The sequence below is a fragment of the Pseudophryne corroboree genome, chromosome 6, assembly GCF_028390025.1.
Source record: "Pseudophryne corroboree isolate aPseCor3 chromosome 6, aPseCor3.hap2, whole genome shotgun sequence".
Lineage (NCBI taxonomy): Eukaryota > Metazoa > Chordata > Amphibia > Anura > Myobatrachidae > Pseudophryne > Pseudophryne corroboree.
Genome location: NC_086449.1, coordinates 191,284,200 through 191,303,599, shown reverse-complemented (window position 1 = coordinate 191,303,599; position 19,400 = coordinate 191,284,200). Strand labels below are relative to the sequence as shown.

General features: G+C 46.2%; 1 protein-coding gene across 4 annotated transcripts in view; it reads left to right on the top strand.

The window, feature by feature from the left end:
* GLCE (glucuronic acid epimerase) overlaps positions 1-19,400 on the top strand; it is a 204,766-nt gene that overhangs the window by 36,868 nt on the left and 148,498 nt on the right. Inside the window, exon 1 of one of the 4 annotated variants that reach the window (XM_063925523.1) lies at positions 8,849-9,218. The exons of the other annotated variants lie outside the window; for them this stretch is intronic. Within the exon in view, the coding sequence (XP_063781593.1) occupies positions 9,148-9,218 (71 nt within the window). The 5' untranslated portion in view covers positions 8,849-9,147. Of the gene's footprint in view, positions 1-8,848; positions 9,219-19,400 lie in introns of those variants that run through there. 4 annotated transcript variants of the gene reach the window in all.

Sequence of the window (19,400 nt, the reverse complement as noted above, 5' to 3'; positions counted from 1 at the left end):
GGGAGTGCTGCACATCCAGCCTCCTTTTGTGCCCCCAGTGGCACCTTGGTGTTGCGGTTCCTGAAGTCTCACTGGTTTGAGCCTCTTCAAACGGTTGATTAAAAATTTCTCACTTGGAAGGTGGTCATGTTGTTGGCCTTGGCAACTGCAAGGCCGGTGTCCGAATTGGCAGCCTTGTCTCACAAGAGCCCCTATTTGACCTTCCATGTGGATAGAGCAGAGTTGAGGACTCGTCCTCAATTTTTGCCTAAGGTGGTTTCTTTATTTCATATGAACCAACCTATTGTGGTGCCTGTGGCTACGGGTGTCTTGGAGGATTCCAAGTCCCTGGATGTAGTCAGGGCCTTAAAAATCTATGTAGCCAGGACGGCTCGGGTTAGGAAAACAGAAGCACTGTTTGTCCTGTATGCAGCCAACAAAGTTGGCGCTCCTGCTTCGAAGCAGTCTATTGCTCGCTGGATCTGTAATACGATTCAGCAGGCTCATTGTACGGCGGGTTTGCCGTTAACAAATTCAGTAAAGGCCCATTCCACTAGGAAGGTGGCCTCTTCTTGGGCGGTTGCCCGAGGCGTCTTGGCTTTACAGCTTTGCCGAGCAGCAACCTGGTCAGGTTCAAACACTTTTGCAAAGTTCTATAAGTTTGATACCCTGGCTGATGAGGACCTTGCGTTTGCTCAGTCGGTGCTGCAGAGTCGTCCGCACTCTCCCGTCCAGTCTGGAGCTTTGGTATAAACCCCATGGTCCTTACGGAGTCCCTAGCATCCTCTAGGACGTAAGAGAAAATAAGATTTTAAACCTACCGGTAAATTTTTCTCCTAGTCCGTAGAGGATGCTGGGCGCCCGTCCCAGTGCGGACAAAATCTGCAAGGCTTGTATATAGTTGTTGCTTTCATAAGGGTTATGTTACAGTTGAGATCAGTCTTTAGCTGATACTGTTTTTTGTTCATACTGTTAACTGGTTGCGTATATTCGAGGTTATACGGTATGGGCTGGTATGAATCTTGCCCTTAGATTAACAAAATCCTTTCCTCGTACTGTCCATCTCCTCTGGGCACAGTTTCTCTAACTGAGGTCTCGAGGAGGGGCATAGAGGGAGGAGCCAGTGCACACCCATTCTAAAGTTCTTTATAGTGCCCATGTCTCCTGCGGAGCCTGTCTATACCCCATGGTCCTTACGGAGTCCCCAGCATCCTCTACAGACTAGGAGAAAAAGATTTACCGGTAGGTTTAAAATCTTATTTGTTCCGTTTTGGAATAAGGCTGTAACAACAAAATGTGGAAAAAGTGAAGCGCTGTGAAAATTTTCTGGATGCACTGTACCAGTATATCTTTGGAATGTGGGAGGATACTAGAGCATCCTGACGAAACTCGTGCAAACATGGGGAGCACATATAAACTCAGACAGTTTCTTGGTCAGGAATTTAATTCACAACCTCAGGGCTATGAGACGGCAATGCTAACCACTGTGCTAACTGTGCTGCACCAAATTAAAACTAATAAAACAAAAGGGGTGCATCCTACAAAATAGTTAATTCTAAAAGTGCACCCTGGTAAACTACACATTAGCTCTGTGCCCCATTACAAAGTATAATTAACATCTGTGCCCCTTTCAATGTAGAAATGATATATTTAGTCACTATCATATTATAATCTTATGTGCCTGATGGGGACTGATTCTGAGGTGGGAGCAAAGCCCAAAAAGGAAGTAACTTTGTATCCGGGACAAGCACATTTGCAAAAACAAGCATGCAGGGTAAATAGGGGCTGCTTTTACACGTAGTTCATGTGCGCTGGACAGCTTTATTTTTACACTGCAGTTTAGATATGAGTTTGGATGCACCCCTCTCCATCCTTAATCTCTGCACATGTTACATCTGCCCCACCTGCAGGGCCACATCGTTTTGCCAAAGTATAAAATGTAATTTTTTTTGGTTTGAATCCACAACAAGAAATTCTTTGCCTAGGTATAGCCAGATTAAAGAGGGGGGCGCACAGGGGTTACTGTACCGTGGAGCCCCCTGGCCTGTGCACTCTAGCATCATTCACTTTCCCTCTTGTGCCGTATCCAGAATGCGATCAGGACAGTTTGCAGTGCAGGCAGAGAAGGAGCAGGTTTCATAACCCACCAATGGAGCTTCCCGACCTGAGGAGGTATAGGAGGGGATGAGAGCTATAAGTGACCCAGGGATCAAAGAATCTCCTCTTCTTCTGTGTTGAAATATCTTTCTTGTCAATTAAATAGATTAACACAGGTGACGCCAATCATATACAGTGTATTCACAGCGCTTCACTTTTTCCACATTTTGTTATGTTCAGCCTTATTCCAAACTGAAATTTAATTCCCCCCCTTAAAATTCTACACACAATACCCCATAATGACAATGTGAAAAGTGTTTTTGAGATCTTTGCAAATGTATTAAAAATAAAAAACTAAGATCACATGTACTGAAGTATTCACAGCATTTGCTAAATATTTTATTGATGCACCTTTGGCAGCAATTACAGCCTCAAATCTTTTTGAATATGATGCCGCAAGCTTGGCACACCTATCTTTGGGCAGTTTCACCCATTCCTCTTTGCAGTACCTCTCAAGCTCCATCAGGTTGGATGGGAAGAGTCGGTGCACAGACATTTTCAAACCTCTCCAGAGATGTTCAATCGGATTCAAGTCTGTGCTCTGGCTGGGTCACTCAAGGACATTCACAGAGTTACCCTGAAGCCACTCCTTTTGATATCTTGGCTGTGTGCTTAGGGTAGTTGTCCTTCTGAAAAATGAACCGTCGCCCCAGTCTGAGGTCAAGAGCGCTCTGGAGCAGGTTTTCATCCTTGATGTCTCCTATCCTGACAAGTCTCCCAGTTTTTGCTGCTGAAAAACATCCCCACAGCATGATGCTGCCACCACCATGCTTCACTGTAGGGATGGTATTGGCCTTGTGATGAGCGGTGCCTGGTTTCCTCCAAACATGCCTGGCATTCACGCCAAAGAGTTCAATCTTTGTCTCATCAGACCAGAGAATTTTGATTCTCATGGTCGGAATGACTTTCATCTGGCCACTCTTCCATACAGGCCTGATTGGTGGATTGCTGTAGAGATTGTTGTCCTTCTGGAAGTTTCTCCTCTCTCCACAGAGGAATGCTGTAGCTCTGACTGAGTGACCATCGGGTTCTTGGTCACCTCCCTGACTAGGGCCCATCTCCCCCGATTGCTCAGCTTGGATGGACGACCAGCTCTAGGAAGAGTTCTGGTGGTTCCGAACTTCTTCCATTTACGGATGATGGAGGCCAGTGTGCTCATTGGAACCTTCAAAGCAGCAGATATTTTTCTGTACCCTTCCCCAGATTTGTGCCTCAAGACAATCCTGTCTCGGAGGTCTACAGACAAGTCCTTTGACTTATTGCATGGTTTGTGCTCAGACATGCACTGTCAAGTGTGGGACCTTATATAGACAGGTGTGTGCCTCTCCAAATCATGTCCAATCAACTGAATTTACCACAGGTAAACTCCAATTAAATTTTAGGGACATCTCAAGGATGATCAGTGGAACCAGGATGTGCCTGAGCTCAAATTTGAGCTTCATGGCAAAGGCTGTGAATACTTATGTACATGTGACTTCTTCGTTTTTTTATTTTTAATAAATTTGCAAAAATCTCAACTTTTTTCATGTTGTCATTATGGGGTATTGTGTAGAATTTGGAGGGAAAAAAATGAATTTATTCAATTTTGGAATAATGCTGTAACATAACAAAATGTGGAAAAAGTGAAGCGCTGTGAATACTGCACTGTATTATTAGGCAAGCCCAGGAGCAGAGCATCTTTGTCCCTCCTTGAATGGGTCATGTTGGAAGGTATTCACGATCTAGATGGATAGATAGAGATAGATAGAGAGAGAGATAATCTATATCTTAATCCACCCCTGGGCCTAGGAGTGCCATGAAGAAGTCTGATACTCTAGAGCAGGGGTGGGGAACCTGCGGCTCTCCAGCTGTTGTTGAACTACACATCCCAGCATACTCTGCAACAGTTTTAGCATGGATAAATAGCAAAACTGTAGAAAGGCATGCTGGTATGTGTAGTTCAACAACAGCTGGAGGGCCAAAGGTTCCCCACCCCTGCTCTAGAGTGCTGTGGTTCCAAAAAGTTTGTGAACCACTGGCCTAAACGAAAAAAATATAACATTGATTGCTTCACTTAAAATCAAACTCTGCTCAGTTTATTTATTTAGTTCATTTAACTCGAAGTGCCTTCTCAAAGTGCCCAGTCTCTGTACCTAGAGATAAGGACCCCGTACACTAGGGAGATGTATCTCAGCAATGACTTCCATGCAGTTTTCCAGCAATCCGGTCGGGAACTTCCCGGGAGGCCTGCAATTGCGATTTCATATTTGAGTGTATTTTTACATGCGATTTATCTTTGGTAATCTAATGTTGTTAAACCTATTTCCATGCAATTGAGATTAATCCCACGTGCAGCACGTGTGATCTGCAATTGCGATGGGTGACACACAGGAGCGCGCAATCGCAAGAAAAGTACATGCAATTTGAAATTTTTCATGCTATCCATCTCAGGAACTTGTTGCAATTGCACGAAAACATGCAATATTGCCCTAGTGCACAGGTTCTCAAACTCGGTCCTCAGGACCCCACACAGTGCGTGTTTTGCAGATCTCCTCACAGAATTGCAAGTGAAATAATTAGCTCCACATGTGGACCTTTTGAAATGTGTCAGTGAGTAATTAATACACCTGTGCACCTGCTGGGTTACCTACAAAACATGCACTGTGTGGGGTCCTGAGGACCGAGTTTGAGAACCTATGCCCTAGTGTATGGGGCCCTTAACTGCGTTTCCCAGGTTGGATGCTAGAGAAATTTTACATTTTAAGGCGTTCCATGTCAGAAAAAGAAACCTCATTCAAGCATTAATTTCGTTGTAGCACAACATATATGTGCTTAGGAAAACTATTAGACGTGTAGTGGAAATTTCACCAGTGATGAGCAACCCGACATACTTCAAAGGCTTCCTACCCTGAGGAGGGCTGCACATTAACATTAATAATGAAAACAACCCCAAAATCCTGCATGTGGTCCTCACTTGCTCAAACATATTTTGAGTAAAGCTACTAAAATACTGTAGTCTGTGATTTTGTGGTTTTTCCTCCAAATGTTGTTTTTTTTTTTTTTTCCCCCCAAAGTGTTTGATGAGGGGGCTATAATAGTCTGGACAGTGTATGTATTGTAAAATAAATATATATATATATATATATATATATATATATATATATATATATATATATATATACATGGGAAGGTCTTGCACTCTCACAATAATAATGTCAACTGCTAGGGTGCCTATCAGGATCCAGTCACAGAAGGAACTGGGCCCATAGTACAATACAGGAAATCCCACTTTCGTGGGAAAAGATAGCACTCTCCAGACTATATTAAATAAAGTCAAAAGATAATTTAATGAAAAGAGTAGTCTCACAGTTCATATGTGGAATCAAACGATATCCATTAGTGTCCAACGTTTCGGTCCCCAGCGGGGGCCTTTTTCAAGGAAAAATAGTAATCAGCAGTGGCAGCAGTTCAACTTCTAATCAGTTTCCCTGCATGCTGATTAGAAGTTGAACTGCTGCCACTGCTGATTACTATTTTTCCTTGAAAAAGGCCCCCGCTGGGGACCGAAACGTTGGACACTAATGGATATCGTTTGATTCCACATATGAACTGTGAGACTACTCTTTTCATTAAATTATCTTTTGACTTTATTTAATATAGTCTGGAGAGTGCTATCTTTTCCCACGAAAGTGGGATTTCCTGTATTATATATATATATATATATATTATCCCTGTGTTACAAGTCACAGATGGACTTCATACATCCTAAAGTAATAACTATACAAGAGTTGACAGACCTCTCCCCCCCCAACCCCATACCCACCTACATCTTGTGCATGCCATGCACTATACTCATCAGTATGTGCCAAATGCAATGAGTGTATGCTCGCCATAGGATCACTTTAGAACTTGCCATATACATATGGACAGGATATAATCCTAGTCCTGACTTTTTTTTATTAACTTGGTATGTGTTTATAGAGCAGAAATCTCAGTGTGTAGATAATCCACGTGCCTGCAAACCATCTGTGGCTCAAATGCTGTTTTTCCATTTGCGCAGTTTTTGTGGATTGTGTTCTGTCACTGTATGTTCCCCTGAAATCCTGGCGACAGGCATGCCTGCTCTTTATCCCGTCAGATGCTAGTGATTTAGATCCAGACTCTAGAAATCCTCTTTGGAAAATGGAAAAAGAAAAGAGAAGAAATTCCTGACATAGGCCATGGTTCAATCCCACTGCCCCCTCCTTTGCCATTCCCATATTTAATGTGTTGTGCGTGGCACCATGCAGTGTGCCAGATGTGAGGTGTTTGCAGCTGCTGTTGCCTGGCTGGTAGTCTGTATAGATTATATATCCTATGAGGAGAACGCTTCACTACAAGTCACTCACGCTGAGCAGATGAAGCCTCTATCTCACCACACAGCCAGCTATCACTTGGTGATGACAGACACAGCCCGAGGTCACACTTTCCTTTCTTTATCCTTTCTCAGTGTGTTCTGAATGTTAGTGAGGTGGATATGTTTCTCCAATACTCTTATGTACCCATACAGGGACACACTGGAGTTGTAGGTGGAAGTTTTTCAGAAACCCATTGCCCAGAACATGTTCCTTAAGTGCCTTGAGTACTGTTGGAGAAAGAGTGCTATGTAAATAAGATTATTTCTTTTTTTTCTTTAGCGGAATTTGTAATTTTTGACAAAATAACTCCATATATTTTTACATGCTTGTTCAGTTCGATACTTTAGGGGCAATTCAGTTAAATGCGATGGGCGCAATGTGCCGTTCTGGAACACAAATGGTGGCCTGCAATATTGCAAGTCTTTTCTCACCCCCTCATACAGAGACTCAAGAAAAACTTGTGATGTTGAGTAACCATAATGGGCTACTATGTGTTCAGTTGAACATCATGGTGACACGTTGCCCTGCACTGAATCAGGCCCTTTGTCATGGAAAGTATTAACCAGTTATAGGTAAAATAATTTGGTCAAGTTTCCATATTGCTGACCTGTACAATTTTTTTGCTTTTTAGTAAATTGTGTTTGGTTTTTGTTCTGTGTGTGGACAGTGATGGGTCACATTTGTCCTTGATTTTCCACTGCAACATTCTGTGTACTTTCCCTCTAATCCCCCCACCCCCCTTTCACTCCCCATCCAGTTATATAGTTGGCTGGAGGTGTCCTACTCATTAACCAGAATCGACAATCATGCAGTACCTTCTGTTTCAGAATCATGGCATATTCTGATACAGCGATATCTCTGTATCAAAGAGGTCTCTTATTGTGTGGCCTGTGTGGTACATTTGCATGCCTCCCAACATCGGTAAAGGGGGAAGACGGGTAGGGATGACAACTGACCATTGATGGATTATGGGCAATGTTGAATGCTTTTACTACCGATGGGAGAGAACCAGATGGTTTCCGTCAATCGATGGCACAACGTAAATTATTTTTTTATTAACTTTTTTTTTTGCAAGGTGCCGGGATTTGGAGCATAGCTCCATCCCTGACACCCGCAAAGCCCTGCACCAGGCTGTGATTGACCTGTGGGTCATCACTAAAATAACAGGGATTACCATTGATGAGTGAAACCATCGCTTGTTTCCCATAGCATAGTTAGTGACCATTGATGACCAAACACACCAATGACCATCCCTAGAGGCGGGACCTCCCGGCACCTGCCCGGTAAAGGGGTCCTGACTTTGTTTGGGGGGGGGTGCAAACCACGTCTCCCGTTTTCGCCTGAGGGAGCATGTCCAGCGCTCTGAGCTGCTGGCATGTTCCCAGCCCCTCAGCCTCCTGCCACAGCGGCTATTCACCGCTGCTTTAAAATCTCTGATCGGGACTAATTCAAAGCCAGATCCACGTTGGTGCATTATTATTGAACAGGAATTATGGCTATAGATGGGAAGCATCAGATAGACTTTGTCCCCAGGAATTCTGAAGCTTACATATTCTTTATTAATGCAGCATTTGGTATCTTTGTATAGAAAAACTGGACAAATGATGGTGCTGACGCCTAATGGATTTATTAAAGCACTTTTCCATCGTCTGATAACTATTTTAATACTTGCCTCGTATATTTTATTTTGTTTTGCTACTTTCATTAAATACAGTGGTGTTTTTTGTTAGGTATTTTACTTATGCTTTTAGTTTTTATGTGTTTTTTTTTATTAGCCAAGTCTTCTATAAACATAGTAATTTATTTGTGTTGCTTTATGATGGGTACTCACCTTGACTGACCTACCCGCTGACTGATTTGGTAAGCTATAAACAATCACCCGCTCGATATGTTGGCCAGACATCACAACTGGACGGGCAATTAAAACTTGCCTGCCCAGTTTTGATGTCACTGTCTGCGGTGTGACTATCTTATACCATTTACAGGCAGCCTGGTCTTTCATAACTTCTGACACTGCTCATTATACAAAGCTATTCTCTCATTCTCATCAATAATGTGTATTATGTAAACGGCGCTGAATAAATGTGCATCAATTAGACGCTTGGCAACCTCATTTATCATGGCTTCTGATGACACTTGGCATCCTTCTTGTCAGATGTCCCGTTCTCATACTTTAGCCCCATAGTAATCGTGCTGGAGACAACGCTGTGTTAATTGAAGGTTATACTGATTTTAATTTGCTTGACTTGGATTCTTTTCACCTAATCCTAGATCTCCGATTATACATTGCTGTATTTTTACAGGAAAACCTATAAACGTAGGTAGAATGCGCACATAATATCTGCATCAAACCTGCTGCAGCCGTTCCTGGTATAGAGGCTGATTTTCTGATGTGTGTTTACTAAGTTCCTACATTGACGATTCACTGAAGATTGTGTTCAGCAGCCAGCCAGATCCGTTATAAACACATGCAAAGCCTGTGAGAAGCAAAGGGAATTTACCGCCTACTCCACAGAGTGCTTCTGACAGGCGCGTCGGCTGCTGTGGGTGAGAGCCTGAATTATTAAAGCTGCCTTTGTTTATTAAATTCATCCTGAGGCGTTGAGAGCATGTGTGATTACACAGAGAGGAAAATATGGTCTTCATTAGATCTCTGTTCCAATTTGAAGTCTGTCGGCCAACAAGGACACACACGAAAGAACCAAGGTATTTGAGGAGGGGGGGGGGGGTTATGCGTGGCATATACACGATTTAGCCCTTCTGTGTGTGTGTGTGTGTGTGTGTGTGTGTGTGTGTGTGTTTTTAGGCTCCGTATGGCTGATTCTTGATCCCTACCTAATCACCTGTCTGCCGGTGTGCTTTACTAAAATAGATTTTCACTAATTTACATTATAGACTTTAGAGCATTTACTGCTTTAATGTGTCGGTGTTTGAGGGAAGATTTGTCGGTGCTTTTATATGGCTATTAGGAATACAAATATGAGACTTTAGCCCATAACCTGTTCCATCATATTAAATTTTCTACTCCTGGATTATTTTATTTAATCAAATGCATATTAGGATTTCAGCTGCTATGACCTAGGCTATACTCTGCATCGGTCCTACAGAAAGGAGCAGGAATGTGTCATTTTTAAGCTTATGATCAGACCATATCAGTTACTTATGTGCATATTCAATTAGCCATGGCTAATTACTGCTTAGCGTGGGCAAAGGCTATTCAATTTAATAACCTTTCTCTAACGTCCTAAGTGGATGCTGGGACTCCGTAAGGACCATGGGAAATAGCGGCTCCGCAGGAGACTGGGCACAACTAAGAAAGCTTTAGGACTAACTGGTGTGCACTGGCTCCTCCCACTATGACCCTCCTCCAGACCTCAGTTAGAATCTTGTGCCCGGCTGAGCTGGATGCACACTAGGGGCTCTCCTGAGCTCCTAGAGAGAAAGTATATTTTAGGTTTTTTATTTTACAGTGAGATCTGCTGGCAACAGACTCACTGCAGCGAGGGACTAAGGGGAGAAGAAGCGAACCTACCTAACTGGTGGTAGCTTGGGCTTCTTAGGCTACTGGACACCATTAGCTCCAGAGGGATCGACCGCATGGAACCGGCCATTGATGTTCGGTCCCGGAGCCGCGCCGCCGGCCCCCTTACAGAGCCAGAAGCAAGAAGTGATCCGGAAAATCGGCTGCAGAAGACTCCTGTCTTCAACAAGGTAGCGCACAGCACTGCAGCTGTGCGCCATTGCTCCTCTTGCACACCTCATACTGCGGTCACTGATGGGTGCAGGGCGCTGGGGGGGGGGGGGGGGCGGCGCCCTGGGCAGCAATATAAACACCTTGCCTGGCAAAATCATCACAATATATAGCCCCAGAGGCTATATATGTGATAAATACCCCTGCCAGAATCCATAAAAAAGCGGGAGAAAAGTCAGCCGAAAAAGGGACGGAGCTATCTCCCTCAGCACACTGGCGCCATTTCTCCCTCACAGCTCCGCTGGAAGGAAGCTCCCTGGCTCTCCCCTGCAGTCTACACTACAGAAGGGTAAAAAAGAGAGGGGGGGGCACTAAATTTAGGCACAATATACATATATAGCAGCTATAAGGGGATATAATTTAGTTAATCCCTGTATTATATAGCGCTCTGGTGTGTGCTGGCATACTCTCTCTCTGTCTCCCCAAAGGGCTTTGTGGGGTCCTGTCTCCTGTCTGAGCATTCCCTGTGTGTGTGCGGTGTGTCGGTACGGCTGTGTCGACATGTTTGATGAGGAGACTTATGTGCAGGCGGAGCAAATGCCTGAAAATGTGTTGTCACCCCCTGCGGGGCAGACACCTGAGTGGATGGACTTGTGGAAGGAATTACGTGAAAGTGTCGACTCCTTACATAAAAAATTTGATGACATGCCAAATGCGGGACAGCCGGCTTCTCAGCTCGTGCCTGCCCAGACGTCTCAAAGGCCATCAGGGGCTCTAAAACGCCCGCTACCTCAGATGGCAGACACAGATGTTGACACGGATACTGATACCAGTGTCGACGACGAAGAGACTAATGTTATGTCCAGTAGGGCCACTCGGTACATGATAGAGGCAATGAAAAATGTTTTACACATTTCTGATGTGACCCCAGGTACCACAAAAAAGGGTATTATGTTTGGAGAGAAAAAACTCCCAGTAGTTTTTCCCCCTTCTGAAGAATTAAATGAAGTGTGTGAAGTAGCGTGGGCTTGCCCAGATAAAAAATTGGTAATTTCTAAAAAGTTACTAATGGCGTACCCTTTCCCGCCAGAGGATAGGTCACATTGGGAAACACCCCCTAAGGTGGATAAAGCGCTTACACGCTTATCAAAAAAGGTGGCCCTGAAGGAGCCTGCTGATAGGAAGCCGCCCTGAAGGAGCCTGCTGATAGGAAGCCGCCCTGAAGGAGCCTGCTGATAGGAAGCAGGAGGCTCTCCTGAAGGCTATATATACACACACTGGTATTATACTGAGACCAGCTGTTGCTTCAGCATGGATGTGCAGTGCTGCTGCTGCATGGTCAGATCCCCTGTCAGAAAACATTGACACCCTAGACAGGGACACTATATTACTAAACATAGAGCATATTAAAGACGCTGTCTTATACATGAGAGATGCACAGAGGGATATTTGCCGGCTGGCATCTAAAATAAGTGCACTGTCCATTTCTGCCAGGAGAGGGTTATGGACTCGGCAGTGGACAGGTGATGCAGATTCTAAAAGGCACATGGAAGTTTTGCCTTATAAGGGTGAGGAGTTGTTAGGGGATGGTCTTTCAGACCTAGTGTCCACAGCAACGGCTGGGAAGTCAGCATTTTTACCACATGTCCCCTCACAACCAAAGAAAGTACCGTATTATCAGGTACAGTCCTTTCGTCCCCAAAAGAGCAGGCGGGGTAGAGGCGCGTCCTTTCTGCCCAGAGGCAGAGGTAGGGGAAAAAAGCTGCAGCATACAGCCAGTTCCCAGGAACAAAAGTCCTCCCCCACTTCTTCTTCTAAGTCCGCCGCATGACGCTGGGGCTCAACAGGCGGAGCCAGGTACGGTGGGGGCCCGTCTCAAAAACTTCAGCAATCAGTGGGCTCGCTCACAAGTAGATCCCTGGATCCTTCAAGTGGTATCTCAGGGGTACAGGCTGGAATTCGAGACATTTCCCCCCCGCCGTTTCCTCAAATCTGCCTTGCCAACAACTCCCTCAGGCAGGGAGGCTGTGATAGAGGCAATTCACAAGCTGTATTCCCAGCAGGTGATAGTCAAGGTGCCCCTACTTCAACAAGGACGGCGTTACTATTCCACAATGTTTGTGGTACCGAAACCGGACGGTTCGGTGAGACCCATTTTAAATTTGAAATCCTTGAACACATATATAAAAAATATTCAAGTTCAAGATGGAATCGCTCAGGGCGGTTATTGCAAGCCTGGAAGAGGGGGATTACATGGTATCACTGGACATCAAGGATGCTTACCTGCATGTCCCCATTTACCATCCTCACCAGGAGTACCTCAGATTTGTGGTACAGGATTGTCATTACCAATTCCAGACGTTGCCGTTCGGCCTGTCCACGGCACCGAGGGTATTTACCAAGGTAATGGCCGAAATGATGATACTCCTTCGAAAAAAGGGAGTTTTAATTATCCCATACTTGGACGATCTCCTGATAAAGGCGAGGTCCAGAGAGCAGTTGTTGGTCGGGGTAGCACTATCTCGGGAAGTGCTACAACAGCACGGCTGGATTCTAAACATTCCAAAGTCACAGCTCGTTCCTGCGACACGTCTACTGTTCCTGGGGATGATTCTGGACACAGTCCAGAAAAAAGTTTCTCCCAGAGGAAAAAGCCAAGGAGCTGTCATCTCTAGTCAGAGGCCTCCTGAAACCAAAACAGGTGTCGGTGCGTCACTGCACGCGAGTCCTGGGAAAGATGGTAGCTTCCTACGAAGCAATTCCATTCGGCAGGTTCCATGCCAGAACCTTTCAGTGGGACCTGTTGGACCAATGGTCCGGATCGCATCTTCAAATGCATCGGCTGATAACCCTGTCTCCACGGACCAGGGTGTCTCTGCTGTGGTGGCTGCAGAGTGCTAATCTCAGAGAGGGCCGCAGATTCGGCATACAGGACTGGGTCCTGGTGACCACGGATGCCAGCCTTCGAGGCTGGGGGGCAGTCACACAGGGAAGAAACTTCCAAGGACTATGGTCAAGTCAGGAGACTTCCCTACACATAAATGTTCTGGAACGAAGGGCCATTTACAATGCCCTAAGTCAGGCAAAACCCCTGCTTCAAAACCAGCCGGTACTGATCCAGTCAGACAACATCACGGCGGTCGCCCATGTAAACCGACAGGGCGGCACGAGAAGCAGGACGGCGATGGCAGAAGCCACAAGGATTCTCCGATGGGCGGAAAATCACGTGTTAGCACTGTCAGCAGTGTTCATTCCGGGAGTGGACAACTGGGAAGCAGACTTCCTCAGCAGGCACGACCTCCACCCGGGAGAGTGGGGACTTCATCCAGAAGTCTTCCAAATGATTGTAAACCGTTGGGAAAGGCCACAGGTGGACATGATGGCGTCCCGCCTAAACAAAAAGCTAGAAAAGTATTGCGCCAGGTCAAGAGACCCGCAGGCGATAGCTGTGGACGCTCTAATGACACCGTGGGTGTACCGGTCGGTTTATGTGTTCCCTCCTCTTCCTCTCATACCAAAGGTACTGAGGATAATAAGGAGAAGAGGAGTAAGAACTATACTCATTGTTCCGGATTGGCCAAGAAGAGCTTGGTACCCGGAACTTCAAGAAATGATGTCAGAGGACCCATGGCCTCTGCCGCTCAGACAGGACCTGCTGCAGCAGGGGCCCTGTCTGTTCCAAGACTTACCGCGACTGCGTTTGACGGTATGGCGGTTGAACACCGGATCCTGAAGGAAAAGGGCATTCCGGAGGAAGTCATTCCTACGCTGATTAAAGCTAGGAAAGAAGTAACCGCAAACCATTATCACCGCATATGGCGAAAATATGTTGCGTGGTGTGAGGCCAGGAAGGCCCCAACGGAAGAATTTCAGCTGGGTCGTTTCCTGCACTTTCTACAGTCAGGGGTGACTATGGGCCTAAAATTGGGTTCCATTAAGGTCCAGATTTCGGCTCTGTCGATTTTCTTCCAGAAAGAACTGGCTTCACTACCTGAAGTTCAAACTTTTGTTAAGGGAGTGCTGCATATTCAGCCCCCTTTTGTGCCTCCAGTGGCACCTTGGGATCTCAACGTGGTGTTGGATTTCCTAAAGTCACATTGGTTTGAGCCACTTAAGACCATGGATTTGAAGTATCTCACGTGGAAAGTGGTCATGTTGTTGGCCTTGGCTTCGGCCAGGCGTGTATCAGAATTGGCGGCTTTGTCATGTAAAAGCCCTTATCTGATTTTCCATATGGATAGGGCAGAATTGAGGACTCGTCCCCAGTTTCTCCCTAAGGTGGTATCAGCTTTTCACTTGAACCAACCTATTATTGTGCCTGCGGCTACTAGGGACTTGGAGGACTCCAAGTTACTGGACGTAGTCAGGGCCTTGAAAATGTATATTTCCAGGACGGCTGGAATCAGGAAGACTGACTCGCTATTTATCCTGTATGCACCCAACAAACTGGGTGCTCCTGCTTCGAAGCAGACTTGCTCGCTGGATTTGTAGCACAATTCAGCTTGCGCATTCTGCGGCTGGCCTGCCGCAGCCTAAATCAGTAAAAGCCCATTCCACGAGGAAGGTGGGCTCTTCTTGGGCGGCTACCCGAGGGGTCTCGGCTTTACAACTTTGCCGAGCAGCCACTTGGTCAGGGGCAAACACGTTTGCAAAATTCTACAAATTTGATACCCTGGCTGAGGAGGACCTTGAGTTCTCTCATTCGGTGCTGCAGAGTCATCCGCACTCTCCCGCCCGTTTGGGAGCTTTGGTATAATCCCCATGGTCCTTACGGAGTCCCAGCATCCACTTAGGACGTTGGAGAAAATAAGATTTTACTCACCGGTAAATCTATTTCTCGTAGTCCGTAGTGGATGCTGGGCGCCCGTCCCAAGTGCGGACTGTCTGCAATGCTTGTATATAGTTATTGTTACCTAAAGGGTTATTGTTGAGCCATCTGTTGAGAGGCTCTGTTATGTTCATACTGTTAACTGGGTATAATATCATGAGTTATACGGTGTGATTGGTGTGGCTGGTATGAGTCTTACCCGGGATTCAAAATCCTTCCTTATTGTGTCAGCTCTTCCGGGCACAGTATCCTAACTGAGGTCTGGAGGAGGGTCATAGTGGGAGGAGCCAGTGCACACCAGTTAGTCCTAAAGCTTTCTTAGTTGTGCCCAGTCTCCTGCGGAGCCGCTATTCCCCATGGTCCTTACGGAGTCCCAGCATCCACTACGGACTACGAGAAATAGATTTACTGGTGAGTAAAATCTTATTTTTTTCCCACGCCTAAAATTGTGGATTACAATGCGGAAACGCTCTAATTCCGTGTGCGCTGAGAAATCGATGGGTTTTTCCTGCACATGAACCCCTGATTGTGCTTTTCTTTTGCCCCCTCAGAATTCTCACACGTTAATCCCTGCTAATTGGATCAAGCAGGTGCGGTAGTTATCCGCAGGGTAAACCCTGTGGCTAATTGAATAAGTGTCCATGTGAGGCTCTCATAGCAGTTGGTGTTGCAGAGATGGGCTATCTTGTAGTGTATCTGATGCAAAAATCTGTGCGAGGTTTGAATATTTTAGATGCAAGTGAGCTAAAGGCTTATGTAAATGTGAGCATTGCAATGGTCTGTTGATCTGTAGGCATAGAAAGTAATCACATAAATCAGGGGTATTCAACATGTGACCCTCCAGCTGTCCCAGCATGGCTTGCCACCATTTTAGCATGCCCTCATAGCAGAACTGTCAGGTCATACTGGAATGTGTAGTTCCACAACAGCTGGAGGGCTACATATTGAAAAGTCCTGACATAAAACATGACTGAGCATCTTCCACATACATCATATGCGAGAAACATGTTTGATTCTGAATAACATTATGGGATCGGACCAATTTGCAGAGTCTGGTGTGTGACTTGAGGGCACCAGATGTAATAGAGTGCAAATAGTTCATCATATAGAGCAGTGCTTCCCACCACCAGTTCCTTGGGGAACCCTATATGTGCATGTTGTACAGATCTCCACAGTCTCAAGTGTAATAATTGGCACCACCTGTGGACCTATAAATAATTGGGCTAGTAATGCATACACCTGTACACCACCAAGGAGATCTGTAAAACATGCACTGTGCAGGTCCCTGAGGGCTGGAGTTGGGAAACACTGCTATGGACTACTTATTCTGCACTGTACTGAATCTGCTTTATTGGCCAGGTATACATGTGTATACTAGGAATTTGGATTCGGTTTGCTATGCAACAGCCAAGTGGGTAACAGATAAGAGGGGGGGGTAAGGGGGGGTGGAGTAAAGTCATATAGATAGGTATACCGTAGGGACGCAGTTGAGTTACTTGTACGTCTAGTCAGTCAATGTTCAGGAGTTCAGCAGGCTGATCGCTTGGGGAAAGAAATTTTTAAGGCTTCTGTGCCTGCCTGGAGGAAGCAAGTTAAACATGCTGTGGCCGGGGTGTAGCTGGTCCTTTACTATCTTCATTGCCTGCTTTTTAGTTCTGGACAGGTACAGGTCCTGGATTGAGCAAAGGTCAGCCCCTATCTTCTCTGCAGTTCTGACCACCTTTTGGAGCCTGCCAGCTGTCCATAGCACTGGCGGAGCTGTACCATACCAGTATCGAGGAGCACAGTACCGACTCCACAATCGTGGAGCAGAAGCTTCTATGGGATGTTGAACTTCCTTAGTTGCCTGAGGAAGAACAACCTCTGCTGCGCTTTCCCGACAGTGGCGTCGGCATTGGAACCCCATTTAAGGTCCCGGATGGTTGTGGTCCCTAGGAACTTGAAGGAGTCCACCAGCAATACCACACTGTCAGCAATCGTTAGCGGAGGTGCACTAGCTGACTTCTTCCTGAAGTCCACTATCCTCTCGACAGTTTTGAGGGGGTTGAGCTCAAGGTTGTTGTGGCTGCACCACTGGGCCCAACCTGTCTGCTTCCTGTCTATAGGCCAATTCGTCCCCATCCTTGAGGCCGATGACGGTGGTGTCGTCGGTGATTTTGATGATCTTTACTGATTGCGCCTCTGAGGTGCAGTCGTTTGTGTACAGGGAGAAGAGCAGGGGTGAGAGTACACAGCCCTGAGGTTCCTGTACTAATGGACTGCACTTGAGTGGTGAATTCCCCCGCTTTCACCACCTGTGTCGTATCTGTCAGGAAGTCTACTATCCAGGAACAGGTAGCTTCTGGGACCCCTGGGCGAAGTAATTTTGGAGTGGAGGATGCTGGGGACGATTTGTATTGAAGGCTGAGCTGAAATTGACAAACGGGACCCTTGCGTAGGTACCGGGAATGTCTAGGTGCTGTAGAATGTAGTGCAGGCCCAGGTTGACTGCATCCTCAACACAGCGATTCGAGCGATAGGCAAACTCTAGGGGGTCCAGTTGGGTGCCAGTCACAGTTTTCAGGTGACTCAAAACCAGACGCTCGAACATTTTCATGACCACAGACGTCAGTGCTATTGGCCTGTAGTTGTTGAGGTTCGTGACAGAGGGTTTCTTGGGGACCGGGACGATAGTGGACCTTTTGCGGTCAGAAGTGACTTTCTGTAGCTCCAGCGATTTGTTGAAGATCTTGGTGAATGTGGGGGCCAGCTGACCCGGACACGTGTTCTCAGGGCAGATGGTGACACTCCGTCAGGACTCTGAGCTTTCCTGGGATTGGCCCTTTTGAACAGTGCCTCCACCTCTTGGGCGACTTGCAGTGCCTGGAGTTGGCTGTAGATGTTTGGGGCATCGTAGAGGTAATTGTTTGGGTCGCAGGGGACTACTTTTGCGAACCGGCAATAAAAGTGATTCAGCTTGTCTGCTTGGTCTTCGTACATGGTGGTGGACTTCAATGTTTTCTTGTAGTTGGTTATGGATTGCATTCCTTTCCGTAAACATACGGGTTCATTGTTGGGGAGATCGTTTGTCAGCTTGTCTGAGAACCGCTTTTTTTGCTAGCCTGATTTCTTTAACAGGTTTTCTTCGCTTAAGATCTTCAAGTATGAAGCCGGACAGGTCCCTTTTGATGAATACATATCTAAAAAAGAGAAGGGAAAGATTCAATTTTTAAAAACAAATACACACGTCACATAGAATTCTGTTATAAGAGCATCTGATAGCAGTCTAAGGGCTGAAACACACACACTCCGGTTTTTCCCGGATGGCAAAAAGCCGGACAAACTTTGTCCGGCTTTTTGCCATCCGGGAGAAACCGGCAGTGTCTATCACACAGGACGGCTTTGAGCCGTGTGTGATGCTGTGCGCATGCGCAGCATCAGACACGGCTGCAGAAGAAACCGTTGTGTGTGTGTGTGTGTGTGTGAAAGCTCCCCTTCACACACATGGTTTACTGGCTCCAAGGACGGCCCGGCGGCCGCCCGGCCGCCGGACCCTCCAGTGGTGAGACCCGGCTGCAACCCGGCAGCCGGGCCGGGGCCGTGCAGTGTGAAGGGACCCTAGCCCTCACACTGTTAACTACAATGCCGGCACGGGAAAAAGCCGTCCGGCTTGTTCCCGGCCGGCAAAAACCGTGTAGTGTGTTTCAGCCCTAACTGCACTGTCAGGAGCAATAGACTTCCATACACAATTTAAACTTTAATCCTAACTTGAGGTCAATGACAAAACAACAAGAGGGTGGGCTATATAGGCGGCACATTAGTAATAAAAGGTGTAGTGGAATTACCCACTACATAGCCACATGCAAAGAAAAATGAAAGCAATAACACTATCACAAATTTAAACAAATACATTAAATATATACCTATCTCTAACAGTGCGCTAGAGTTACCATAGGCAACCTGCCATATGCCTGCAGAGCAGACGTCCTTCCTAAGCGAAACCAAATTGTCCCCAATATCACTCTCCAGTGACGTTGAAGAAATAAAAGTCCTGGGGAAATTCTGACTGCAGTTCCCCCTAATAACACCCGGGATTCACAGGACCATACAGATCTGTGCAAAGAGTTGTTTTATTCCAAAGTAGACCTAAATCATTCTACCATATGTACTAGCAAACAAATGCTTGTGCCACATGATATAATACTGCACTGCTAGGTGTTACTCCAAGACAAAGAACTGCATACGCTGGGACCTTCACCCCGTGCCGACCACAGCATGCCGTGACCTAGACCGCAGCTGTAGAAGAAGGAAGCGGACAGTGTCAGCAGGGCCACGCTTCTATGCATTTTTCTCTGACGTCCTAGTGGATGCTGGGGACTCCGTAAGGACC